The 22,992-nt window shown below is 46.0% G+C and overlaps 2 protein-coding genes across 16 annotated transcripts in view; both read right to left on the bottom strand.

Moving 5' to 3' along the window:
- Positions 1–4,900, bottom strand: part of LOC144373609 (uncharacterized) — a 33,665-nt gene extending 28,765 nt beyond the window's left edge. For 7 of the 15 annotated variants that reach the window (XM_078036638.1, XM_078036636.1, XM_078036651.1 and 4 more), the window contains exons 1-3: positions 4,887–4,900; positions 3,049–3,185; positions 897–2,045 (exon numbers count right to left, since the gene is read on the bottom strand). The gene's annotated coding sequence lies outside the window, so the exon portion shown is untranslated. The remainder of the gene's footprint in view (positions 1–896; positions 2,046–3,048; positions 3,186–4,886) is intronic. The other 8 variants (XM_078036645.1, XM_078036648.1, XM_078036646.1 and 5 more) reach the window with 2 other exon arrangements.
- LOC144373613 (small ribosomal subunit protein uS5m-like) lies at positions 1,821–22,904 on the bottom strand. Its single transcript, XM_078036654.1, has 10 exons — positions 22,751–22,904; positions 18,584–18,664; positions 14,362–14,499; positions 13,624–13,749; positions 11,357–11,590; positions 9,735–9,769; positions 7,852–7,942; positions 5,530–5,580; positions 3,049–3,185; positions 1,821–2,045 (listed from the first exon to the last, which is right to left on the bottom strand). Exons 1-10 carry the CDS (start codon positions 22,806–22,808, stop codon positions 1,821–1,823), a joined length of 1,176 nt encoding a protein of 391 aa, XP_077892780.1. The 5' UTR covers positions 22,809–22,904.
- Between the last annotated feature and the right edge of the window lie 88 nt (positions 22,905–22,992).

The raw sequence follows: 22,992 nt of genomic DNA, 5'->3' as shown, positions 1-22,992 counted from the left end.
CAGCACTGTGATGTCAGGAACACAGAGTGTGCAGGGAAACTAACTAATGCTGCTACAGTTGGGAGATTGGCTGCTGTTGCTGACTGAAGTGTGGGTGATACACATTGGGACTTGTGACCCATCAGATCAGCATAAGTTAATGGTCACCCAACTCCCTGCACAGGCTTGGGTCTGATCACATATTCTGCCTGGATAGATATTTCAGCCTCTTTTGTATATAAAAGACACACACATACTCTCTCTCTCTCTCTCTCTCTCTCTCTCTCTCTCTCTCTCTCTCTCTCTCTCTCTCTCCCCTCTCTCTCTCTCTCTCTCACTCACACACACACACACACTCTCACACACTCTCTCTCTCTCTCTCTCTCTCACACACACACACACACACACTCACACATACATGTATGTCCTGTCATACAAACATGTAAAATTGTCTGCAAGGGCACACATTAAATAAACAAGTATTACGCGCCTCAGGCAATCCTATTCACTATAAATACATACACATTTTTTTGCATTTTGTTTTTTTTGTACCAAATTTCTACATTATCTAGCAACTTGCAAAAGAAAAGTTTATTTTTTTCTGATACAAAATGTCTCTAAAGACTCGTTATGTTTGGACTTTAATCAAAGGATATGTATAATCAACAAATCAAGAGCATTGTATGTTTGCCCAGCCCTTTCTGAGACAGGGTCCTGCTAAGTTGCTGAGGCTGCACTTGAACTTGGGAAACTCCTGCACAGCCTCCTGAGCAGCTAGGATTACAGGTGTGTGCCACTGCAACAGCACAATGAGTTATTTTTAAGATTGCACCTCATTCTCTTTGCTGGCTTAATAGCTACAGCTCTGTGTCACGCTAGTGACTCCTTTACAATAGGGTTTAAGTGCACATCTTTACCTTAACCAGTCCACCTTCAAATGACCCCTTGAGAGAACCAGGTGACAGCATATTTCCAGGACTCCTGCCTGGTCTCTGTGTTGTTATCATACATTGCACATCTACATGTGTAAAAAAAATGTTGGCATTAATTGTGCTTTAACTACTCTATTGTCTTAAAGGCAATAAACTGGGGGACTGTGACAAGGGCCTACCTGGGTAGGCAGAGGATTGGGGGAGGATGGGGGCAGAGAAAGTATTCAAAGAAACAGGAAATGATGATCTGCCCACGGAGGAGGAACATGGTGGGTCACACCCCTTACAGGGGCCTGTGTCCACAATACTAAAGCATCTTTACAACTCAATGATAAAAACACAAATAACTCAATTTTTCAAATGGGCAAAAAGAGGTGAAGAGACATTTCTCCAGACACCACACAAGAGGTGTCAAGCGTGTGACAAGAGGTTCCTGCTGCTGGCACTTGATGTTCAAGTTGGAACAATGAGGCACTTCCTGCCACCAGGGCAGCCTGGGCCCTGCTGGAGGTGGGTGCAGCTGTGAGGGACAGGGCAGGAGGTCACCTCCCAGGGATGGGTCAGCCCGAGCGGGCGTCGGGCACAGCCACCACAGCCCTTCATGTCCCTGTGCACATTACCCCTGGGTGGGTCTTTTCCTGTCTCCCTGCTCCATTTGCTTTTGCTGGTTTCATGGAGTATTTAAAGTAGTCTTGAACTGAGGTCAGTACATAATGTCCCTGTCACACTGCCTGGCACAGATCACGTGATCAATAAATCAAAACTAGAATTATTTATTTGTAAATAAAGAAGGTTGAAATTACCTCAAAAAAGAAAAAAGAGGTGACACAGCAAGATGTGACGGGGGAGTCCCAGGCGCCTAGGGCAGCAGGCACGGTGTTGCAGTAGGGGAGCCAGGTGGCAGGAAGGTCAGGTGGAGGCCCTCTTGAGACCTGACCAAATAGAGCGCTTCATTCCCTGTGCAGCCTTCACCTCTTCCCAGTCCAGCCTGATGTCGGGAACCTCCTCTTCTGGCTCAGGATCCTTCCTCAAGGCCCCCCGGGGGGAGGCGACCAGGATGGGCAGGGGGCCACATTCCTCCCGGAATTCCACCACATGGAGACCTTTCTTGTCGGCCAGCTGTTGGTGGGTTTCCTGGGCAAGACCAAAGTGAGAACAGCAGTTAGGTCTCCGAGGGTCCCTGTGGCTATAGGAGTGAGAGGCACCACCACAGGGGTGGGGTGGGGGTGGGAGTGCAGAACCCACCAGAGAGCTTGGGGGAAAGAGCAGTGCCAGCTGATTCTGGGTGGTTAAACCACAGTGGCTGTCACAGGGGGATGCCTCAGCCCACCTTCCCACCCCAAACTGGGGTACGCCAGGCCTCGCCTTCCAAACTCCCTAAGCACGTGCTTGCCGGGCCAAGCACCAAGCCTGAACCTGGTGGAGCCCTGAGATCTAACAACCAAATCACAGGAGGTCCAGGGGGGAAAGGACATCAAGGACTCCACGGGTGCTCAACCCTGGAAACACTATGGGACAAAACACCTGACTTCTTCAACATAACAGCAGCAAGGGGGGAAGAGAGAGGGACAGACCAAGAGAGACTTAAAAGACACAGGAGAAACTTTAGAAGTGCTGACATCTTCTCAACTGGATTGAATCAAATCAATGGGATTGAATCAAAAACTGTGTAAAAAAAAAAGTTTTTAAATCAGACGAATGGATAGATTTGAATGAACAGATTCGATACTTGATAATACTGAGTCATGATATTTAGGAATGGTAAGGGTACCATGACATTTTTTTTTCCCCAGTGCTGGGGATCAAACCTGGGCCTTAAGTGTTCCTAGCAAGCGCTCTACCATAGAAGTAAACGGATCCTTTAGATCCTCTAAAGGATCAGAATCAGAAACCACTTCTCAGGTTTCTGATTCTGATCCTTTAGAAATACACTGAAATATTTACGAATGAAATAAAATGGGACCTGAGATTTGGTTCAAAACGACTGGGTGAGGTGATGTTGAGAAACAAGATTAGCTCTGGTTGGGCAGCAGAGCCCTGGGGTCACTGCAGCAGGTGGCCGTGGGAGCCCCTAGGAGACCCTCAGCACCTTGGTCTGCAGCATAGCCAGACCTGCTCAAACCCCAGGGAAGGTTACCTGGCAGGAGAGCCCATGGAAGAGGCCCCGGGTGAGGTTGAGCATGTTGACGGACCCAGAGACCTCGGCATACATGTCCTTGATGCCAATGAGCCGGCAGATGGTAATGATGGCCCTGTGGCAGCGCAGGCCGTATCCTAGGAGACAGGAAATGGACTGAGCACCTGCCAGCATGCTGTCTTTCGTGTGGCTCTGGGTTTAGGGAATGACATTTTGGCTTCACCACCCCCAGCTAGTGTGACTTCTAGGACGACATTTATTCAATGGTATGTACAAAAATTAAACAGAATATCTACCTTAAACGTAGTGGGGGGGGAAACCACGATGTTACTTACATTAAAACTTTAGTGCCTGAAAACTCTTGGCCCTCTGCCCAGGCCAGCTCCCGTGTCCATGCCTGGTTACCATCAAGGGAGACGCCTGTCCTCACCCTCCTAGACCACTCAGCTGCCCTGGCAGCGACACCACTTCCCTCTCCTGGGAACACCTTCTGGCCTAAGTGGCAGCGTCTCCTGAATTGGTGGCTCCTGGAGTGCTTTCTCACCTCCCTGATGGCCTTCAGTGCTGGGGTGGTCTCCTCCCCTCTAGCCACGTGCCCTGCTCTTGGCCACCGGCAATCCCTCCTCCAGAAGAGCATCAAAAACACAAGCCAGGGCTGGGGCTATAGAGCAGAGCGCTTGCCCGGCATGTGTGAGGCACTGGGTTTGATCCTCAGCAAATCAAGGCTCCGGGGCACAACCTCTCACTGGCCATTGCTCTCTGAATTAAACAAAGACATCTGCAGGATCTTCCCCCCACAATATCATTATCACACACACACACACACACACACACACACCCCGTGCCCGACCCCACTTACTGCACTGTCCTCACATGGCCTGTGCAGGAGGGCACACTACCTGGGGCACGCACCAGCCTGGAACGTTCTCCCAGACCTGCCCCTCTGCTCCTCTTCCTTCAGGATCTCACTCACACTGCCCCTGCTCAGAGGCCACCTCTGGCCACCCTGATGAAGGTGGCCCTCCTCCTCCTCTTGACAGCACTGAGGAAGGCACAAGGCAGTAGCTCAGTTGCTTAGGGCCTCACTAAGTTGCTGAGGCTGGCCTGGAACTTGCAATCCTCCTATCTCAGCCTTCTGAGTGTCACTGGGATTACAGGTGTGCACCACTGCGCCCAGCTCCTGACCTGAACTCCTGAGATTTAAAAAACTACAGTCAAATGAAACAGGTTCTTACTACAGAACTGCAAGCAAAATGCAAATCCAAATGTTTAAGAATTCTGCACCAAGAGTGCACTGGGTGTGACTGTCCCCATAACCAACACTGCCTGTGGCCTGTCCACAAGACAAGAAAGGCCATTTCTGCTCACCCAGTGCCTCAATGAATAGAGATCATAGAAGTTCAACAGTACTCAATGGTGAGGGGCTGGGGGAGCTCCGTGACAGCGCGTGCTTCACAGGTGTGGGGCTCTGCTTTAATCCCCAGCACCAAATAACAAGCCTAACACCACGACACTTGTAGAGGAACAGCACGTGACTGGCAGGAAAACACACCGTCCAGCTGGGTGAAGGCTCCAGGAGGAACCACGTGCCCACTCATCCAACCGGACCACCACCACCTGCTCTGCATGCCTCAGCCACTCCAGGAACAGGCCTGGGCCTGTGCAGCCCGACCTTGGCTTCTTCCCCAGGAGCCTGGCCTTCCTCAGCCTAATTCAGGACTTCCATCTGTCACTCTCAGGATGAGTTCAAGGAGAGGCGAACAACCCCAGGGGGGAGGGTGGGACTGTGGTGCTTTCTCTGCTTTATGTTCAACAGAGAGTCAGAGCTTTCCAGTTACCTCTGGGCTATTTCTTCATCTTGATGTGTGTGTCCTCTTATATCTCAAGGAGATGTCATGGAATACTGGGGGGTAAAGCAGACACAGGAGGGTCAGGCATGTGGCTTTAATGTCTGCAAAAGCCACAGAGCACTGGGTGCTGCCCTAAGAAGCCAGCCCACAGGACACACAGACGCTGACCCCACTCATTCTCCTGCCACCCCCCGAGGCCAGGCTGTTTCCTCATTTTGCACATTTGTAAGAATGCAGTCAGAGCAACACAAAGACACCCATTGGGCATGTCACAGACACACCAGGACACAGTGGCATTCTGCAAATCTTACAAGAAAAGACCCACACTCACTTGTATGGTCTTCATACCGCTCTATGTAATGCAAATAGTGGATGGCTTTGTTCTTTGCCTGAAGAAAGGAAGGAACAAATTCTCCTAAATCTCTCGCTGGGTTTCAAAACTATTTTATAAAGTATTTTATTATAAAAAATTCCACCTATGCACCTTAAAACATAAGGACTTAGCTACAATATCATTATCACACATACACTGACGATTCCTTCGTGATACGTGACTGTGTGCCTGCAGTGCCCCCATGTGAACACAGAGCTTTTCATCTTCTACTAAATGTTAACAAAGAAAAACATGCACGTACTTTCCTGAAAGCATCCACCCGCTCAGTGGCCTTCCCAATGGCAAAACCTTCAAAAGAAAAAGCAAAACTTATGAAAAGGAAAGCTACTCTGACCCAGCCTGTGCCTCTCCCCAGCTCCCAGTTTGGGCTCTACAGCATTTCACGCCCTTCTTTCAACTGCCCACAGAACACCTGCTCTGCACAACCAGCCATGAAGAAAGCCAGAGATGTGCTCATCTGTTCTGAGGCATTCGACAGACTTGACATTGAGATACATAACATGACCTTTTATAAATCTCTAATAAAATGAAATATACTCAATTTTTAAAATTAAGTATGCTCTATATTTATAAAAGGCAAATGTTTTGGGGCACTTGTGCAAAGAGATTAAAATGACAAGAAGGGATAGGGGAAAAATACATTGTTATAGAGTAAAACTATGATTTCAGTAGAATTTCAATTTTAATTAACCAGAAAAATAAACCTAATAGTTTCCAATTTGTAAATGCTTTACCCTAGGAAATGAGGTCTATCACAAGTTGCAGAAATGCTTCCATTATTTGCTGCCACCATTTATTATTTAATTTGAAAAAAGTACTTTGTTTTAAAATTACACACAGGAAAATAAAATAGGCAAGACATCTGAGGCCTGGGATGAAAAGGGCTTCAATTCCAGTTCCTAGTTTAAACAGAACAAAGTAAACCATGGAAGTCCTAGAGGGAAATATGAGTGCACTTACTTATAATCTTCAAAAGGAGACTTTCTAAGCAAAACACAAACCAGAAGTGACCTAGGACTGATAAATTTGCTATGTTAAGGTTTAAAACTTCTGTGGATTTTAAAGCTTCGATGTGGAAAAAAATTCAAAACTAAGTCAAAAGATGATAAGACAAAAAAGGCTCATGTCCTTAACTTACAAGAAGCTAATCCCAATCAATAAAGACAAGAAAACCACCCAATTAAAACAATAGGCAAAGCACCTGGACTGACAGATGTCCAAAGGGAAAGCGCAACGGCCAATGAACACGCAAAATGGCGTCGGCACTCTCCTAACTTAGAAAGTACAGGTGTAAACTGGGAGAGACGTTTCAGGGATCATACTGACAATCAGTAAAGTCTGATACTACTCAGGGCAAGGATGGGTGGTACAGAGGGACATAAACTGATGCAACCTTTGAGGAGGAGATCTGGCAATACTTGACATTTACACCCAGTGCGGCAGCAATTTCAAGACATTTCTCCTATTTCTATATTTCCAAAAGTTCAACAAGCTCCATGTACAAAAAGGTCAATGTTATTGTTGTTGTTTGTAATAAATGATACAAATTTGGAAACAATAGGGATTGGGTCAAAAATCATGTCTATGCACACACTGGAACACTATGAAACCAATACCAGAAATCTGCTTATGCTAACAGAAGACCTCTCAGGGCAAAACCAAGCAAGAAGAGCAAGGTGCAAATTCATGGCTATAATAAGATCTCTGCTAAGCTTTTGATAAAAAGGTAAAGGGAGGTAACATGGACACAAAATTTCAGAAAAGATATTTTTGAAAAGAGACAACACTAACTGCTAACCATGGTCTCTTACAGCAAAGCACTATCATGTCTTTTGCTTTTGCTTTGAAATTTTCAAAAGGAAGCAACAAACAGTTTTTCAGTTCTATGTGAACACATTTCAAAAACAAGATGTTCAGTAGGGAAACTTTAAAAGTCTAAAGAAGAAAATTTAAATGACTGACAAACCTGCTAACCCAAGTGAACACTTATCAGTCAGTGTACAGTCTTCTAGTTTTTTTCCTTGCATATAAATGACTTTAAAAAAAAATCATGATTACATGACAAATTTTTAACCAAAATTACTTATTGTGTAAGTAATTTTTCACAATTCTTTAATGGCTATAGAATATTACTTTGGAGGCCTGTGGTTGTGGCTCAGAGGGAGAGCACTCGCCTGGCATGCGTGAGGCACTGGGTTTGATCCCTAGCACCACATAAAAAATAAAGATCTTGTGTCCACCTATAACTAAAAATAAATATTAAAAAAAAGAATATTATATTGGACAGCTATCCTGTAACCAGGCCCGATTGAACTTGTTCTAAGTTTTCACTATTATGCACCATACAATAGTGTCTTAAGCCCTTTAAAATACCCAGTCCTCAGATGTAGGCCTTAAGAGCTTTTCTTTCTTTCTCTGAGAAGCTTCGTGGTTTACCACCAGGTTTGTGAGCCCAGACCTCTAGGCGGCTCTATTAGTAGAAAAAGTGAGACTGGCAGCAGGGCCCTGGCTTCCAGCCGGGCAGCCAGGCCTCTTTGTGTTCAGCGTCACCCCACTCACCTGCAGCTCCCTGCCCATTCCCCACAGCCACCAGGACACGGACTGATCTCTTCCTTCCCTCTTTGGCTGTCATATTGAAAACATTTCTGACCTAAAAGACAAAATGCTTCATCAATAGGACAGCTGAAGAAAACTCTGAGGTAGAGGACGAGGACCTGCTGGCTCAGCCACACAAGGCTTGGTGCAGGACCCAGCACCTCCTCCAGTCTGTAGGCACAAAAGCAAACTTCCCAAACAAACCCTCCCTCTGAAGCATTTCGGGAACACAATGGAAATAAGACTTTCTCTTCCTATTTCATTGGGTTATTAGGAGAGTTAACTAAGATAATCTTTAAAGGAATTTACAACTACACAACTCAATGTACCCCATCTTAATAAATGTACACAGGAAAGAAAACACTATGGATTAAACTTTGAAATAGTTTAACACTGATTATAAGACAAATTCCAGTATCAAAGGTACTAAAATATCTTAGAAATGATGAAATGCAACGTAAGGAAAAAACTTCGCAGGACTGGACTGCTATGTTAAGGATCAGGCTTAAACAAGAATACAGAATTTGGAAACACCTATTCATTATAAACTTCAGGAAAATCTCCCATTTTTTCAGCCTATTTTAAAGGCCAGGAATTATGAAACTATTAACTAAACTGCTTAAATGACAGTTGTCCCCTTTCCTTCCTAGGAAGAAGTTTAAGGAAAAGGGAGGCTGAGGCCACACTTTTGAATGATCTTATAGGAAACAACCTACATATGAAAGACTCTTTCAGTGGGATTAACTTTCAAAAGCTATGAACTGGGGTGTGTGTAGGGGCACACGCCTGTAATCCATGTGACTCAGGAGACTGAAGCAGGAAGAAGGCAAAGTCAAGGCCAGCCTGGGCAACTTAGCGAGACCCTTCTCAAAATAAAAAGTTAAAAGGGCTGGGGATGTGGTTTGGTGGCAGAGTGCGTGCCTAGCAATGCACAAAGCCCTGGGTTCAATCTCTAGAATTGGGGTGGGGGGAATAACACACAATGGGATACCAACATAAAACACTTGTAAACATATTTTAAAAATTCCATAATATAACTGATATTGAAGAAATAATATACATATTCAGAGAGGCTTTGTCACAAATTTGATATATAAATTATTCCACAATTTGGGGAGGTACTGGGAATTGAACTCAGGGCACTTGACCACTGAGCCACATCCCCATCCCTTTTTCGTATTTTATTTAGAGACAGGGTCTCACTGAGTTGCTTAGGGCCTTGCTTTTGCTGAGGCTGTGGAACTCACCATCCTCCCTCCTTAGCCTCCCAAACTACTGGGATTTCAGCTGTGCACCACCGAGCCCGGCTCTGTTCCACATTATGAAACACTGATTAAATGCACAGTGCCAGCTCCAAGGAACACTGGCCATCAGAGAACCACCCTGGAAGGGTGGTTCAAGCACACCTGATACAGGATCTGTGAGCAGCCCAGAGACCACTGCCCTAGTCAAACTGCACACTGGCCATAACCTGAGGCTTTCTGCCCCTGCCCCTGCTCCTCCCAACCTGTTCTCTGATTGTGTCCTAGATACAACTGGTGTACAGCTCCACAAGAGGCCACCACAGAGCACACTCTAGCTCCAGGAAGAAGGAACTTAACATAATCTCCAAATTGTGCTCCTGAATTTGCCCCTCACAAACCTCAATTTCATAGTCCCCACAAACCAAGGCAGCAGTGGGGACCACCAACATGAAGGAACTGAACTTCAAATTGTGTTAATTCCTCCCTGAACTTGAGTCTGTGTCCGAGAGATCACTGTCACCACAGCTCTGCTCAGCTCCTACTGCCCACCCGACCCCGGCAACCTCTCCAGAGGACCCTGGGAGTTGAGCTCGGCAGGCCTACCTCGAGTATCCTGGTATCAAAGTCCTCATAGGTCTCTACAAGGAGAGAAGAAAAAGCACACAGATAAGAGCATCCACGCTGCTCACGTGGGACAGCCTTTCCCAGGTGCCCTCAGACTTCTAATGGGAAGAACCTGAGCTCTCTGGTGCCACTCTCCAGGCTGCGCCCCAGTTCCCATCATCCACAGGGACTGCCTGGCCTGACTTCACGAGCTCAGCCACGGCTCTCTGACCGCAGCCTCCCTCTCTCCAGCTCCCTGCTGCCGGCTCCCGAGGCACAGGTTCCTGGAGCGCCGACACCTCCAGAGCCTTCCTCGCTGCTTTCCCATCTGGTCTCCTGGGCTCTTCACAGCCTCTCTCACCAAAGTCCCTCAAAGACACCAAAGTCCCTCACTCCTCATAGATCTCGCCAACGTCCTCAATCCCTACACTTTTGTCTCTACCGCCCTCTCCAGGCCAGAACCCACGCAGCTGTCTGGTCACAAGTGGCCTGCTGCTGCTGCCGGGAGAGATCAGAGCCTGGCCTACGCTCACCACTCTCAACTGCGGGTCTGACCCGCTCGGGAACTCCCGGCTCCTCAGCTTTCAGTTCTCTTAATTCAGCCTCCGCTCACCACCACAGCTGTTTCCAACACTCCCAAATTCTCTTGCTTTTACTTATTACAGAAAATCTCAATTACAAAATAAAATAGGAGAGCAGAATAAAAGCTTCTGTACCCAGCAGTCGGCTTTGAAAGCGGTCAGCTCAAGAGTCAATCTTCTTTCCTGGACACTGCCAGGGTCCCACCCACTGGGTGATAGTGAAGCCAGTGCCAAGTGCCACCTTCTCATCAAGAAATATTCTGGTGGCCATGTTCACCAATGCCACTATCTGGCTTGATGACTCCTGACCAAAGCTACCAGATACCAGGTGACCTCCCCGCCTTTCCACCCCCATTGCACAGGCTCACCCAAACCTGCACCCTGCCCCTGCTGGTAACAGCAGCCTGTCTGTCTAAACTCTGGATCTGGTTACTGGGGACTTGGCTCGTGGGCAGGTCCTCTCCCTCCCAGACCTCCACCCTCCTGCACGCTCGCCCCATCCTCTCCAGCCCAACCGTTCCTCTACTTTGAGCCAAACTCCTGTTTGCTTCCTCTTCTCCCACTCACTGGCAAGAGCAAGATTTTCAGGTGAATCTGCCTCTGTGGGGAGGGGGAGGCTTTGTTTTCTAATTCAGCCTAAGTGTCGTCAGTTTTTGTTTCATGTTTGCTTTTACGAAGGCTTAGTGACAGCTCTCTGGGGTCCCTCAACTCTGCTGTTAAACAGCACTCCAAGCCTGAGGCCACGTGTTTGGGAAACGCTGTGCCCTACAGATCTATAATGCACACCACCATGTCTAAGGCACCTGCTAAGGCACTGGGACCCAGGGCTTTCCATCCTGTTGGAGGAACACTTCCTGGTTACAGGCCTCTAGTGTCCCACAAATGCAACCGGGATAACAATGTGGAAAGTTAGTCAAAGAGGTCAAATTCTTTTTTCAGAAAGGGTAATCTAAACAGACAAGTAAACAATAAAATTATTTTCAGAAACACTGTAGGACGATACGTCCTCTACCAAAGGCAAGCAAACCAGGCCTCCACTACCTCCATTGGGACCAGGGTCCGGGGGACCGACACTGAGGCCACCCCATGTGTTCCCGCTCCAGCCTCGCTCCCGCTTCACTTTCATCCTCCGCTTCCAGTCCCACTCTTCCCTTTGCTGGAGCATGTCAGCCGCCACCTGCTCCTGCTCCTCCTTGCTCCTCTGGGCAATGGTCTGCACGGCTCCATTTCTCATGAGAGGGGCATTCAGACCCGGCCACAAGAAGCCGGAGCGTCCTGAAGGGTAAAGATTATAGGTAAGTGACAACTTCTAAAAGGTGCTCACTCTTCATGTTGCTAAGATGCCAGGGAACGCGTGCACAGACACCAGCACAGTATTGTGGAGTTGGAGCTGATGCGATCACTTGGCAGGTGACCTGGCACTGTCACAGTTTTATGCACATCTACCCTACAGGCATGTGACCGCATTTTCACTTTTACCAAGAGAAACACTCGTGAGGCCTGTGAGCGCTAAGATGTCTGCTGAAACACGACCTGTAATGCAGGTCGGCAACAGAGTCGGCAACAGAGGAACGGCTGAACGCACAGCCAGCAGGCGCCATATCCTGCACAAAATCAAAAGCCGTTGCTCTCGGGCTGGGGATGTGGCTCTCAAGCAGTAGTGCGCTTGCCTGGCATGCGCGCGGCGCGGGGTTTAATCTTCAGCACCACATACAAATAAAGATGTTGTGTCCACCAAAAACTAAAAAATAAAATATTAATTTCTCTCTCTCTCTCTCTCTCTTAAAAAAAAAAAAAAAAAAAACGTTGCTCTCCAGGTTCTGATGTGGAATGATTTCTAAGACATGTTATTATTATTACTTTTGGTTCTGGAAATTGAACCCAGTGGCGTTCTACCACTGAGCCACATCCCCAACCCTTTTTATTTATTTTGAGACAGGGTCTCACTAAATTCTTGAGGCGGGCCTTGAAACTTGTCATCCTCCTGCCTCAGCTTCTCCAGTCGCTGGGGTTAAGGGGTTTGCCACCATGTCCAGCCCTGAGACCTCTTATTGGGTTAAAAAAAAAAAAAAAAAAAAACAGATTATACAATTGCATGTACCATATAGTATAATTATCTTTTTCTTTTCTTTTCTTTTTAAAGACGATATCTATTTCTTTAAGGAATTGATACAAAAGCGCGCACCAGCACACACAAAAACAACTGAAGGAAATACCAATAGGAGACCAGTGGCCCCTCAGGGGAGACAATGGGAATGTGGACGGCAGGAAGGACATCAGGGGCTTTTAGTTTTCTCTACACTCCGCGTTTTTACTGAGAAGGTATGCATACGATTTTTATAATTTGAAAACATAAATTATAGCCAGACACAGTGGTGCATGTGAGCAGTCCCAGCTAGGTGGGAGGCTGAGACAGGAGAGAGGTTTTAACCTGCAAGTTCAAGACCAGCCTGGCAAGACCAGATGGCAAGACCTGTCTCAAAAATAATAATAATAATAATTATTATTATTATTAACATTATTAAAAATAAATAACAAATGCTTAAAAACTAAAACAAGATACAAGTAGTAAAAGCACCCAAGCAGATGTGCAATCTTAGAAGTGCAGCACAAGGTGCTTCCTTTATTTCTGAAAGGTTGTTAGTATCAAAAGTGATGAGTCTGCACAACAGTAAAAATAAGCCAATTCAAGTTCACCTATCCTATTTTTGCTTTCAAAAGCACAAGTATAAACAATCACATCACCACGTGAAGGACCAAGGCCAAGTGCGGCCCACCAGCTGATTTGTAAATAAAGTTTTACCGGAACACAGCTGGGCCTGTCCAACCATGCGCTGTGCAGGGCAGTTTCTGTGTGACAGCAGCCCAGTTGAGTAGCGGCAACAGGCCCTGTGACTACAGATCTGCTCTTGGTCACTGTCTTCTCTGGGCAGGGGAAGCCTGCCAGCTCTCTGCGAGCTCCACCTGCCTGCACTGGGCTGTGTGCAGCACAGGACCTATCACAGCTGTGCCCCATGAAGAGTACGTGACACTCTGGGGCAGCTGGTAAGCCCCCTGGTTGGACTCTAAACCATGGATTCTTATGCACTTAATGAGAATGTTTCCAGTTTGCCAAATATCCATAAAATCGGGGGAAAACACTTTAAAAGCACATAGACTCTTTTTAGAACAAAGTTTGCCGTTGGGCCCCCCCAGGCCTCCCTCAGACCCAGCTTGCTTGCTATTTCTCCCCTTCCCAAGATCATCAGTTTCCCACCCCAAGTTCAGGACCAAATCTGAAAACTGTCAAAACAACCAAACACGTTTACCTTCACCAATGACCTGACCCCTGTTCAGATCCTTCCTTCTCTTTTTTTTGCTTCTTTTGCCTCTTCCTTTTCTTGCCCCAGCACCAGTCTCTGCTAAAGCACCTTTCCAGAGCTCATCTGCTGTCACTGTAAGGAAACGGGGTTTTGAAAAACTCTGTAGTTGTAAAGCAAAGATCTACACTCTCCTAAGAATAAGAAAGGCCACAAAGCCCAGCTTCATCCATGTCACTGAGGGAATGAAAATAAAATAAAATCATACAGTGAACATAAAACATGATTACATTTGGAAAACACAAGAGGAGACAATTCCACTTTGTTTCCACAAAAGATGGCTAACATTAAATCCCAGTAAGTCCCTGACCAGTAAGTAGACTTGCTTCCCTGATGTCTGCCAATCACAACTCAGGTCTCAGTAGTGACGTCTCTTGAACTTCTCCAAATGATATGTCCTAGCAAAGGCCCAGCTAAAAACAGTAAGGGCCTTCTTGGTGTGACTCTAAATCAGCAGGGTATCTGGGGCACAATTCAATACTTCTAGGCCTTGGGTGCCCCAAATGAGGGGCTCAGATAAACTAGTGCTCTCCAAATACAGCTGTAGCACATGAGATAATTCTAGTTGCATTTTTAGTTGAATAATCACTAAAATGTTAATTCGTTTATGACAGAAGAAAAATTAAGATAGGAAAGCACCCCTACTTTCCTGTTGCAGGAAGTGGAAGTGTGTGCCAGTCTACCTACATTTAGTGAAGAAGCTGTAGGGTCTGTACTGCTGGCCTGACCGGCTGGTGGGAGGAGAGATACAGCACTGTGTCTGTAGCGCATGACTCAAGCTGGTGAAGTGTCGGCTGTCTCTGGTTCCCTGCAGTGACAAAGGGCCTACAGAGAGATGAAACAAAACCAAGTTAGATGCTCCCTGGCTGTGGAGCTGCCAGCACCAAATAACTGTGACTTGATGAAAATAAGTCTCTAAAAATTCTAATCTTTTAAGAATCATATTTTGAGGACAATTGTTATTTAAAAAATAAAACCAAACTTTTAGGAATGAAAGCCACCTAAATGCCCTTCCTAGAGAGGTCATGGTTCATTTCCACAGTGGATGTCCCAGTCTCAAGAAAGCTCTGTACAGCCAGGGTTTCTGCCCTGCATTATCCAGCCCAAGCTCCTGGGCTGCTCTGGGCAAATGGCGCCCTCTGCTGTATGCAGCTGGGCAGTGGACAGATGAGGAAAGACCTTCAAGTGAAACTCTTCAGAAGAACAAGACTCAATGTGTAGAGGGTACCCTGCCCTTTATGTTCAAAACACAAGGAAGCAGGGAAGGCATGCTGTAGACAGCTCCAGAAGATCAGGCAAGAGACTGAGGAGCGGCTGCCTCTGTGGAAGAAAACAGGGGCACTTAAGGTTGGATGTGAAAGACCCGCATTTTTGTATTTTGAGGGATTTTTTTTTTTTTTAACCACATGCATCTATTACTTGAGAAAAGGTTTTAGAACAGCCATGTCTGAGAGGAAGCCATCTGACCAGTCCCAGGGATGGCGGTTTCACGTGAGGAAGAAGGCAGAGGTGACAGGAACAGGTGGTGATGAAGGAGTGGGACAGTGCTGGCAAGATCAGTGCATGCACAGATTCTTGAGCTCTGTGCTTCACTAGAGAAGTGACAGGATCCAAACAGCCCTGGAGGGAAAGTGGCCTTTAGGGTATTGGCTTGATAAACACAAAACAAAAACCTGACAACAGCTGTTTTCAAGTCTGAGTGAAGCCATGCAGAGGACAGTAACTGCAGATTCATCAGCAGCATCAACCATGACTCACAGGACCAGAGAAAGAAAGCGGGTAAGGACAGGGAGAGTGACATCTAAGGGTGGTAGGAAGCCATCGAAATAGTTCCACTGAATACAGAGACCCAAACACAAAGGGATAATCTTTGATTACTGGACAGCACTTAATACGACCATTTTGTTTCAAATGTAGGCCTATGAGATACATTTGCCAATGCCACAAGGAACTGGATGACTGGATGAGATTTCAACACTAATTTCGATTCCAGATGATTTGCTCACCTGTGGGGAGGGAGATCGCACCTAGCACACAGATGTCCTCTAGACCTGTAGCCCACCTGATGAACTACCAAATAAAATGTAGCCAGAAAACATTGGGTCTTCATTTTTTTTGAAGTTGTTGATGGATCTTTATTTATTTATATGTGGTGCTGAGGATCAAACCTAGTGCCTCACATGCTAGGCAGGCACTCTGCTACTGAGCTACAACCCCAGCCCTGGGTCTTCATTGTTTAACAAACCAGAACTTTATCATTACAAATCTCATTCTGCTATACACAGCCTTTCTTGTAAACACCTTCATCTTCAACACATATCTAATATTAAAACATTTCATCTTGCTCTGTTCAGCATTATAATCTTTAATGTAGTTCAAGAAGTGTAAAAATTATTAACAGATTTTTTGGAAAGACTGAAATATCACTCATAGCTAATAATGTACCCAGCCTAAAAGAAACCAACTGTCAAAAATAAAAAGAAATCAACTTTAGAATTTAGAAATAGCCACTTGTTTTTTGTTTGTTTGTTTTAATGGGAGGCAGGGAAGAACTGGGGATTGAACCCAGGGCTTTGTACACATTAGAAATAGTCACTTTTTCTGGGTGCATGGCACATGGCTGTAATCCCAGTGACTCAGGAGACTGAGGCAAAGGATTGCAAGTTCGAAGCCAGCCTTAGCAACTTAGCAAGAACCTGTTTCAAAATAAAACATAGGTCTGGGATATACCTCAGTTGGTAGAGTGCTTGCCTTGCATGCACAAGGCCCTGGATTCAATCCCCAGCACCATCAAAAAAATAAACAAAGAAAAAATATATCAAAAGGGCTGGTTATGTAGCTTAGTGATAGGGTGCCCCTCAGTTCAATCCTCAGTACCACCAAAACAACAGTCAATTTTCATGCACACTTGTATAAACGGTTTTGCTTACATTGTGTCACGATTTTTTTTTTAATATTTTATTTACATTTTAGTTTTCGGCAGACACAACATCTTTGTTTGTATGTGGTGCTGAGGATTGAACCCGGGCCGCACCCATGCCAGGGGAGTGTGCTACTGCTTGAGCCACATCCCCAGCCCCGTGTTATGATTTTTTAAAGAAGAAAGTTCAGTAGTTCAGGCTGAGTCACGTTCTGAAGCTCACTTACAGATCACAATCCACCTCACTTATCAACTCTGTTCTGATCCTTTGAGTTCTTATTAAGTTTAGGTCATGAGACCCCAGACTCAGGAAGCAACAACCCTGCAGCCTAAAGTGGGATAGGCCACAACCCCTCAGGTGGGGACGGAGAGGCCCCCAGGGTTCTACCTCAGCACACATCACGTTCTACACCAAGAACTCCTTCCTTCTCACTTGGGTCTCTTCTAGGAAAACTGGTTGGTGAGAGATTTTAGAAAATTTATTACTATGTTTCTGACTAATTTGTTGCAGCATTTAGAAAAATAGAGTGATAAGGAAAGCAATCAACTTCTTAAAAGTCAGGCAATTATGAATTTCAGGAAAAAATGTAACAGTAGAATACTACCTAGCTCCACTCTGAATGTGCACATAATTTAATAACAAAAACAATGCCCAGAGATTCAGTCCAAACTCGGCTTCTACCTATACTGGAAGAAAGTAAGGGTAAGGATAGACTGTTACATCTCCAATTAGCATAACAATGTTGTTTAAAGAAGACTGAGTGTATTTAGAAATATAACCAGAGGAAGGTGAAAGAATTAGTGTTCCTAGATGATGGGAAGGAGCAGAAAAGGACTAGGAATGAAAGCTCTGAGCCTTTTACGACCTTTTGGAAACTCAATTTTTTTTTTTTTTTTTTTTTTTTTACTTCCGGTGTGGAGCTGGGGATTCAATTTCGGGCCTTGGGCACCCTAGGCAAGGCTCAACCTCTGAGCCGCACCCCCAGCCTGAAAGTTAATATTTTAATGAATAGCACAGCAACCTGCAGTGAGGACAGCTATCCCTATCAGGCCCTACACCGGCTCAGGTCAGGGCAGTGCCTGGCACATGTTAAGGGGTAAATAAACTGTTTATAAATCAGTGAGTGAATCAACCAAGCAACAAATCAAACTGGTTGATTCACAGTGGGTGTGACAGGTCGTAGGAAATCTGCCATTAGGGAGAAAGCCCTGTCAGCTGGACTTCTCCCAGGATCTCCAAGGCATCTCACAGGTGGGTCTACAAGAGGAAAAGGCAGGAGACCCACAGGGAAGCCCAGCACTCAGGAGTCCCAGAAGCTCAAGGTGAAAGGGCCAGGCTTCCTTGCACAGCAAGGTTGGCCTGGACTTCCCAGAAGGCAGCTGAACAGAGGCCCTGCACTATGTCAAGGAAGTCTGTGTCCACAGGAGGGGGCATCACAACAGCCAGAAAGCTCTGGGACCAGCCCTGCTTCACTGGCTGTGTGATTTCTTTCATTCTTTTTTGGGGGAAGGTACTGGGCATTGAATTCAGGGGTATTTAACCACTGAGCCCCATCCCTAGTCCTTTTTATTTTTATTTTAAGACAGAGCTGGCCTTGAACTTGCAACCTCCTGCCTCAGCCTCCGAAGTCACTGGGATTACAAGTGTGCACTACTGTGCCTGGCCTGGCTGCATGATCTTGAACAAGTCACTTGGCTTCTCAGAGATTCACCTTATCATCTCTAAAATGCGAATAAGCTCATGAAAGCCAGTGTGAGGGCTGAACAAGGTGATATGTTTCAAGCCTAGTGCACAATACCTACTCAAAAATGGCAACCATTATTTTTTAAAGCCTTGAACTACAACAATTGCACTCATAAAAAATTTGAAAAATACTCAAGACGGTACAATACCATCATCAAGGACATGCCTTGTCCATTCACATTTTCAAATCTACAGAAACTCTTATTAAATCTTATGAGAACAGATACTTCCCAAATGAATCTCACCATTGCTGAGAGTGGTCTTCAGCGCCAAAACAGAAGCTGTTGGAAAGGTGTTCAGGGAAAGCTGCCAGCACCAGAAATGACCTGTCAATTAAAAATAAGTAAATAAATATTTTTTGGTTCCAGTGCTGGGGTTGAACCCAGGGCCCGGAGCCTGCAGGCACGTGCTTCACCACTGAGCCACATCCCCTCTTCGTTTTTTGAGAAAGGGTCTCCCTAAGTTGCCCAGACTGGTTTCCAACTTGCAATTCTCCTGTCTCAGGCTCCCAAGTTGCTGGGATTACAGATGAAGGCCTCTGCACTCAGCAAAAAGTGGAGTTGTTTTATGGTGTGGGCAATAGAACCCAGAGCCTCACATATGCTGGGCAAGTGCTTTACCACTTAGCTATGTCCACAGGCCTCCAACAAGAATAAATAAATTTTAAAGATACATTCCTACATGAAGAGGGACATTTAAAATAATAAGGTGAGCCACCTACTGTGGCACAAACCCGCAACCACAGATACCGAGGAGGCTAAGGCAGGGGAAGTGCAAATTCAGGTCTGGAGATATAAAGGGTTGAGGATGTGGCTCTGTAAAGCACAATAGGGTGCAATGCCCAGTACCCCAAAAATAAATAAAACAGTAACATTCACAGAATAATACCATCCACAGAATTAAAGAACTAAGAGAAGTGGATGAGTGATTTCCAGGCTTAGTGACCACTGGCCAGGTAGCTGCCATCATGCTGCACCTTCTCTTCACCCTCCCATCAACCAGGCTTCATGCTTGGCAGTCACCTTAAAAATCCCTCTGCCGTGGGCCACACCTCTGCTGTGGTCCTGTTGCCACTTCTTTGTTCAGGCCTTAGCATCACTCAGACACAGGTTCAAGGTTTTTTAATGGGTCTCCCACCTCTCCCCTTGTATTTACCACCTTTCTACAGTAAGAGGCTTCATCAATTAACAGCCCTGACATGTCCTTCCCTGGCTTCCAGCTGCCAAGTTACAAATTCTGGGCACAGCCTACAGGACTGCCACATGGCCCCAGGCTTCCACACCAGCCTCCTGCTGCCCCTGCCCCACCCTCCCCATAGCCATCCAAACACACAGTTAGTCTTGAATTCGCTCTCATACACTTTTGTATATGAGATCCTGGATCCACCAGATCCTGGATGCTCAGCAGCTCTTGTGAAACCTCCACCCTCTGGAGCCCCCACAGCACCAGGCTGACTATACCTCCCTGTGCAACCCTTCATACAGTGTGGTTCTCCAGAACACACTTAGACAGCATTTGTGGGCAACTGGTTTTTGGCAGAGGGACCATGACCATTCAATAGGGGAAAAGGAATGTGTTCAATAAATGGTGTTGGAATAACAGGGTGTCAACCCATAGAAGAATGAAGTTGGGGGGCTGGGGAGATAGCTCAGTGGTAAAGTGCCTGCCTAGCACACATGAGGTCCTGAGTTCAATCCCCATCACCACATAAAAAAAAAAAAAAATAAACAACAACAATAAAAAAGATATTTAAAAGAATACAACTTAATTATTTGGGGCTGGGGATGTGGCTCAGGCATTAGCGCGCTCGCCTGGCATGCGAGCGGCCCGGGTTCGATCCTCAGCACCACATACCAACAAAGATGTTGTGTCTGCCGAGAACTAAAAAATAAATATAAAAAATTCTCTCTCTCTCTCTCTTTTAAAAAAAAAAAAAAAAAAAAAAGAAGAATGAAGTTGGAGCCCTACCTCACACCTTATGTACAACTTAATTCAAAATGGACTAAAGACCTGAAGGTAAGAGCTACAACTATAAAACTCCTAGAAGAAAAACAGAGGTAAATTATCATGACCTCGGGTCTAGCAATGTTTCTTAAACATAACTCCAAAAGTACAAGTGATAAAAAGAAAAAAAAAGAAAAAACCCATAAACCAGACTTCACCAAAATTTAAAACCTGTGTTTCGGGGATGGGGATAAAGCTCAGCTCAGCGGTAGAAGAACCAGCATGCCTGGGTTCAGGCTCTAGCACTACAAAAACAAATAAACAAAAACCTTGTATGCCTCAAAAAAACACTATCAAGCCAGGCTTCGTGGTGCATGCCTATATTCCCAGCAGCTCTAGGGGCTGAGGCAGGAGGATTGTTGAGTTCAAAGCCAGCCTTAGAAAACCCCTAAGCAACTCAGTGAGACCCTGTCTCTAAAAATATATATATAAAGAAGGGTTGAAAATGTGTCTCAGTGATTAGGCACCCCTGGGTTCAACCCTCAGTACAAAAAAAAAAAAAAAAAAACCAAAAAACAAAAAACCCACAAACTATTAAGAAAGTTAAAAAACAACATATGGAATAAAATTCTGCAAATCATACATCTGATTAGACATCTTTAGAACTCCTTACAATTCAATAATAAAATGAAAACCCAATTTTAAAAGAGCCAAAACACTTGAACAGACATTTCTCAAAAAAACATGTAAAAATGGCTAATAAGCACATGAAAATACATTCATTATCCATCAGGGAAATGCAAATCAAAATTTCAAATTAATACCATTTCATACTCACTAGGATGGCTATAATCAAAAGAACAGATAATAAGAAATGTTGCTAAAGAAAAATCAAAACCCTCACTGTACCCTCAGGTACTTTGAAAACATTCTGGCCATCCCTCAAGTGTGGAATTACCATTTTATCCAGCAACTCCATTCCCAGGCACATACTCAAGAGAAAAGAAAATAGACACACAATGTAAAAACATGGCATGCTGATGTTTACAGCAACATTAGGCATAATAGCCAAAAGATGGAAAACAACCCAAGTGTCCCTCAACTGATGAGCAGATAAAGTGTGGTGATGGACACGTTACAATTCAGCCCTAAGAAATTCAGGATGATACATGTTACAATGTGGATGAATCTTGATGACCTTGCACTAAATAAGCCAGCCATGTATGTGGTTCTACTTACATGAAATGTCTAGAACAGGAGAGCTAAGAAGAGTGGAAAATAGATCAGTGGTGGCTACAGCTAAAAAGCTTCCTTCTTGGAGTGATAAAAATGTTCTAATTAGATTATAATGATAAATGCACAGGTTTGTGCAAATATTGTGCACTTCAAATAGATGAACTGTATGGTATGTGAATTATAGTTCAAGAAAGCTGAAAAAAAAAACCAAAAAAAAAATAGTTATACACAAGAAGACAAAAAAGGGGGGGACAGGGAAACACACTTTGGTGTCAGGAATTTTGGGTGCAAAAACCTATGTCCCTTGCTCAATCTATGTGGCTCCCTCCACCACATGTATAAAGAGTATAATAACAGAACCTACTCCATAAAGGGACTGGGAAGGCAGTGAGGGAAAACGCATGAACAGAGGAAGACAGTGGCTGGCACACAGTTTAGACTCATGAAGGAAGACAGCCTTGAAATACTAGGAGATGGGGAAAGAAAAATAAAAGGGAAGAGACAATCATAAAGACAAAAGAAAAGAATATTAAGGTCAGATTTTCTGCCAAGATTGCTGGTGAAATTTTTTGCTACAAAATGAGTTACCAAAAAAAAAAAAAAAAAGGACTTTGAGGGTTTTAGGGGGCTTTGAGTTCCACAATTGGAAATGCTGAACTGTGGACTTAACAACAAAATAGGGCAGAGAAGGCAGGCGGCGGCCACGCAGCGGCCCTGGAGCCAACCTTAGGCAACACAGCAGCAGGGCGCCTTCCTAGGGTGCACACAACCCACCAGGGCCCCGGGGGACAGGAAAGGCGACACTGAGGGCTGACGTCCGAGTCATCCGTCTCTGCACGGAGGCCACCGGCCAGCTGGAATTCAGCTGACGGAGGCCAGTGCTCTCCGACTCCACCTGGACAACCACCATCACCTTCAGAGCCCCGCGGGCGCCTCTCAGCCCCGAACCCGGTGGGCATCACCATGTGACCCGGGGGGTCGCGCCTGCCCGCCGGGAAAGCAAGGCTCGCCAGTTCCCTCCTCTTCACCAAAACGAACCGTGAAGAACCGACTACACTTCACGTCACTTTACAGCCAAGCGCCCCAACGCCAGAGAGGCAGGGAACGCGCGCAAGGTCACCCAGCGGTCCCGGGCTGGATGGGAGAGCCGCGGGACGCTGCTCACTTCCCTCCGCCCGGACTCCCTCAAGCCCTGGCGACCCCCGGCTCCCGCGCCCCCTCCCCGCGCTCACCGGTCGACACACCGCACACCGCAGGAAAGCGGCCCTCAGCGCGCACCGCCGCCGCCATGCTGAAGCGCGAGCCCCGCCTCCTCCCTCCGGGGCAGCCGGTCCTTCGCCTGCCACGAGGCTCCTCGTCAAACGGCGGGCCCCAGCCCTGGGCTGGAGGTGCGAGACCCAAGGACCACGCCGTAGCCAATATCGCGTTGGAAGGATTATCCGGATGGGCCACAGGGTAGGTTGGATCAGGCGTA

Source organism: Ictidomys tridecemlineatus, unplaced genomic scaffold (genome assembly GCF_052094955.1).
Source record: "Ictidomys tridecemlineatus isolate mIctTri1 unplaced genomic scaffold, mIctTri1.hap1 Scaffold_444, whole genome shotgun sequence".
In the NCBI taxonomy this organism is placed as follows: domain Eukaryota; kingdom Metazoa; phylum Chordata; class Mammalia; order Rodentia; family Sciuridae; genus Ictidomys; species Ictidomys tridecemlineatus.
The sequence above is the reverse complement of the archived record's forward strand: the minus strand, read 5'-3'. Positions and strand labels throughout refer to the sequence as shown.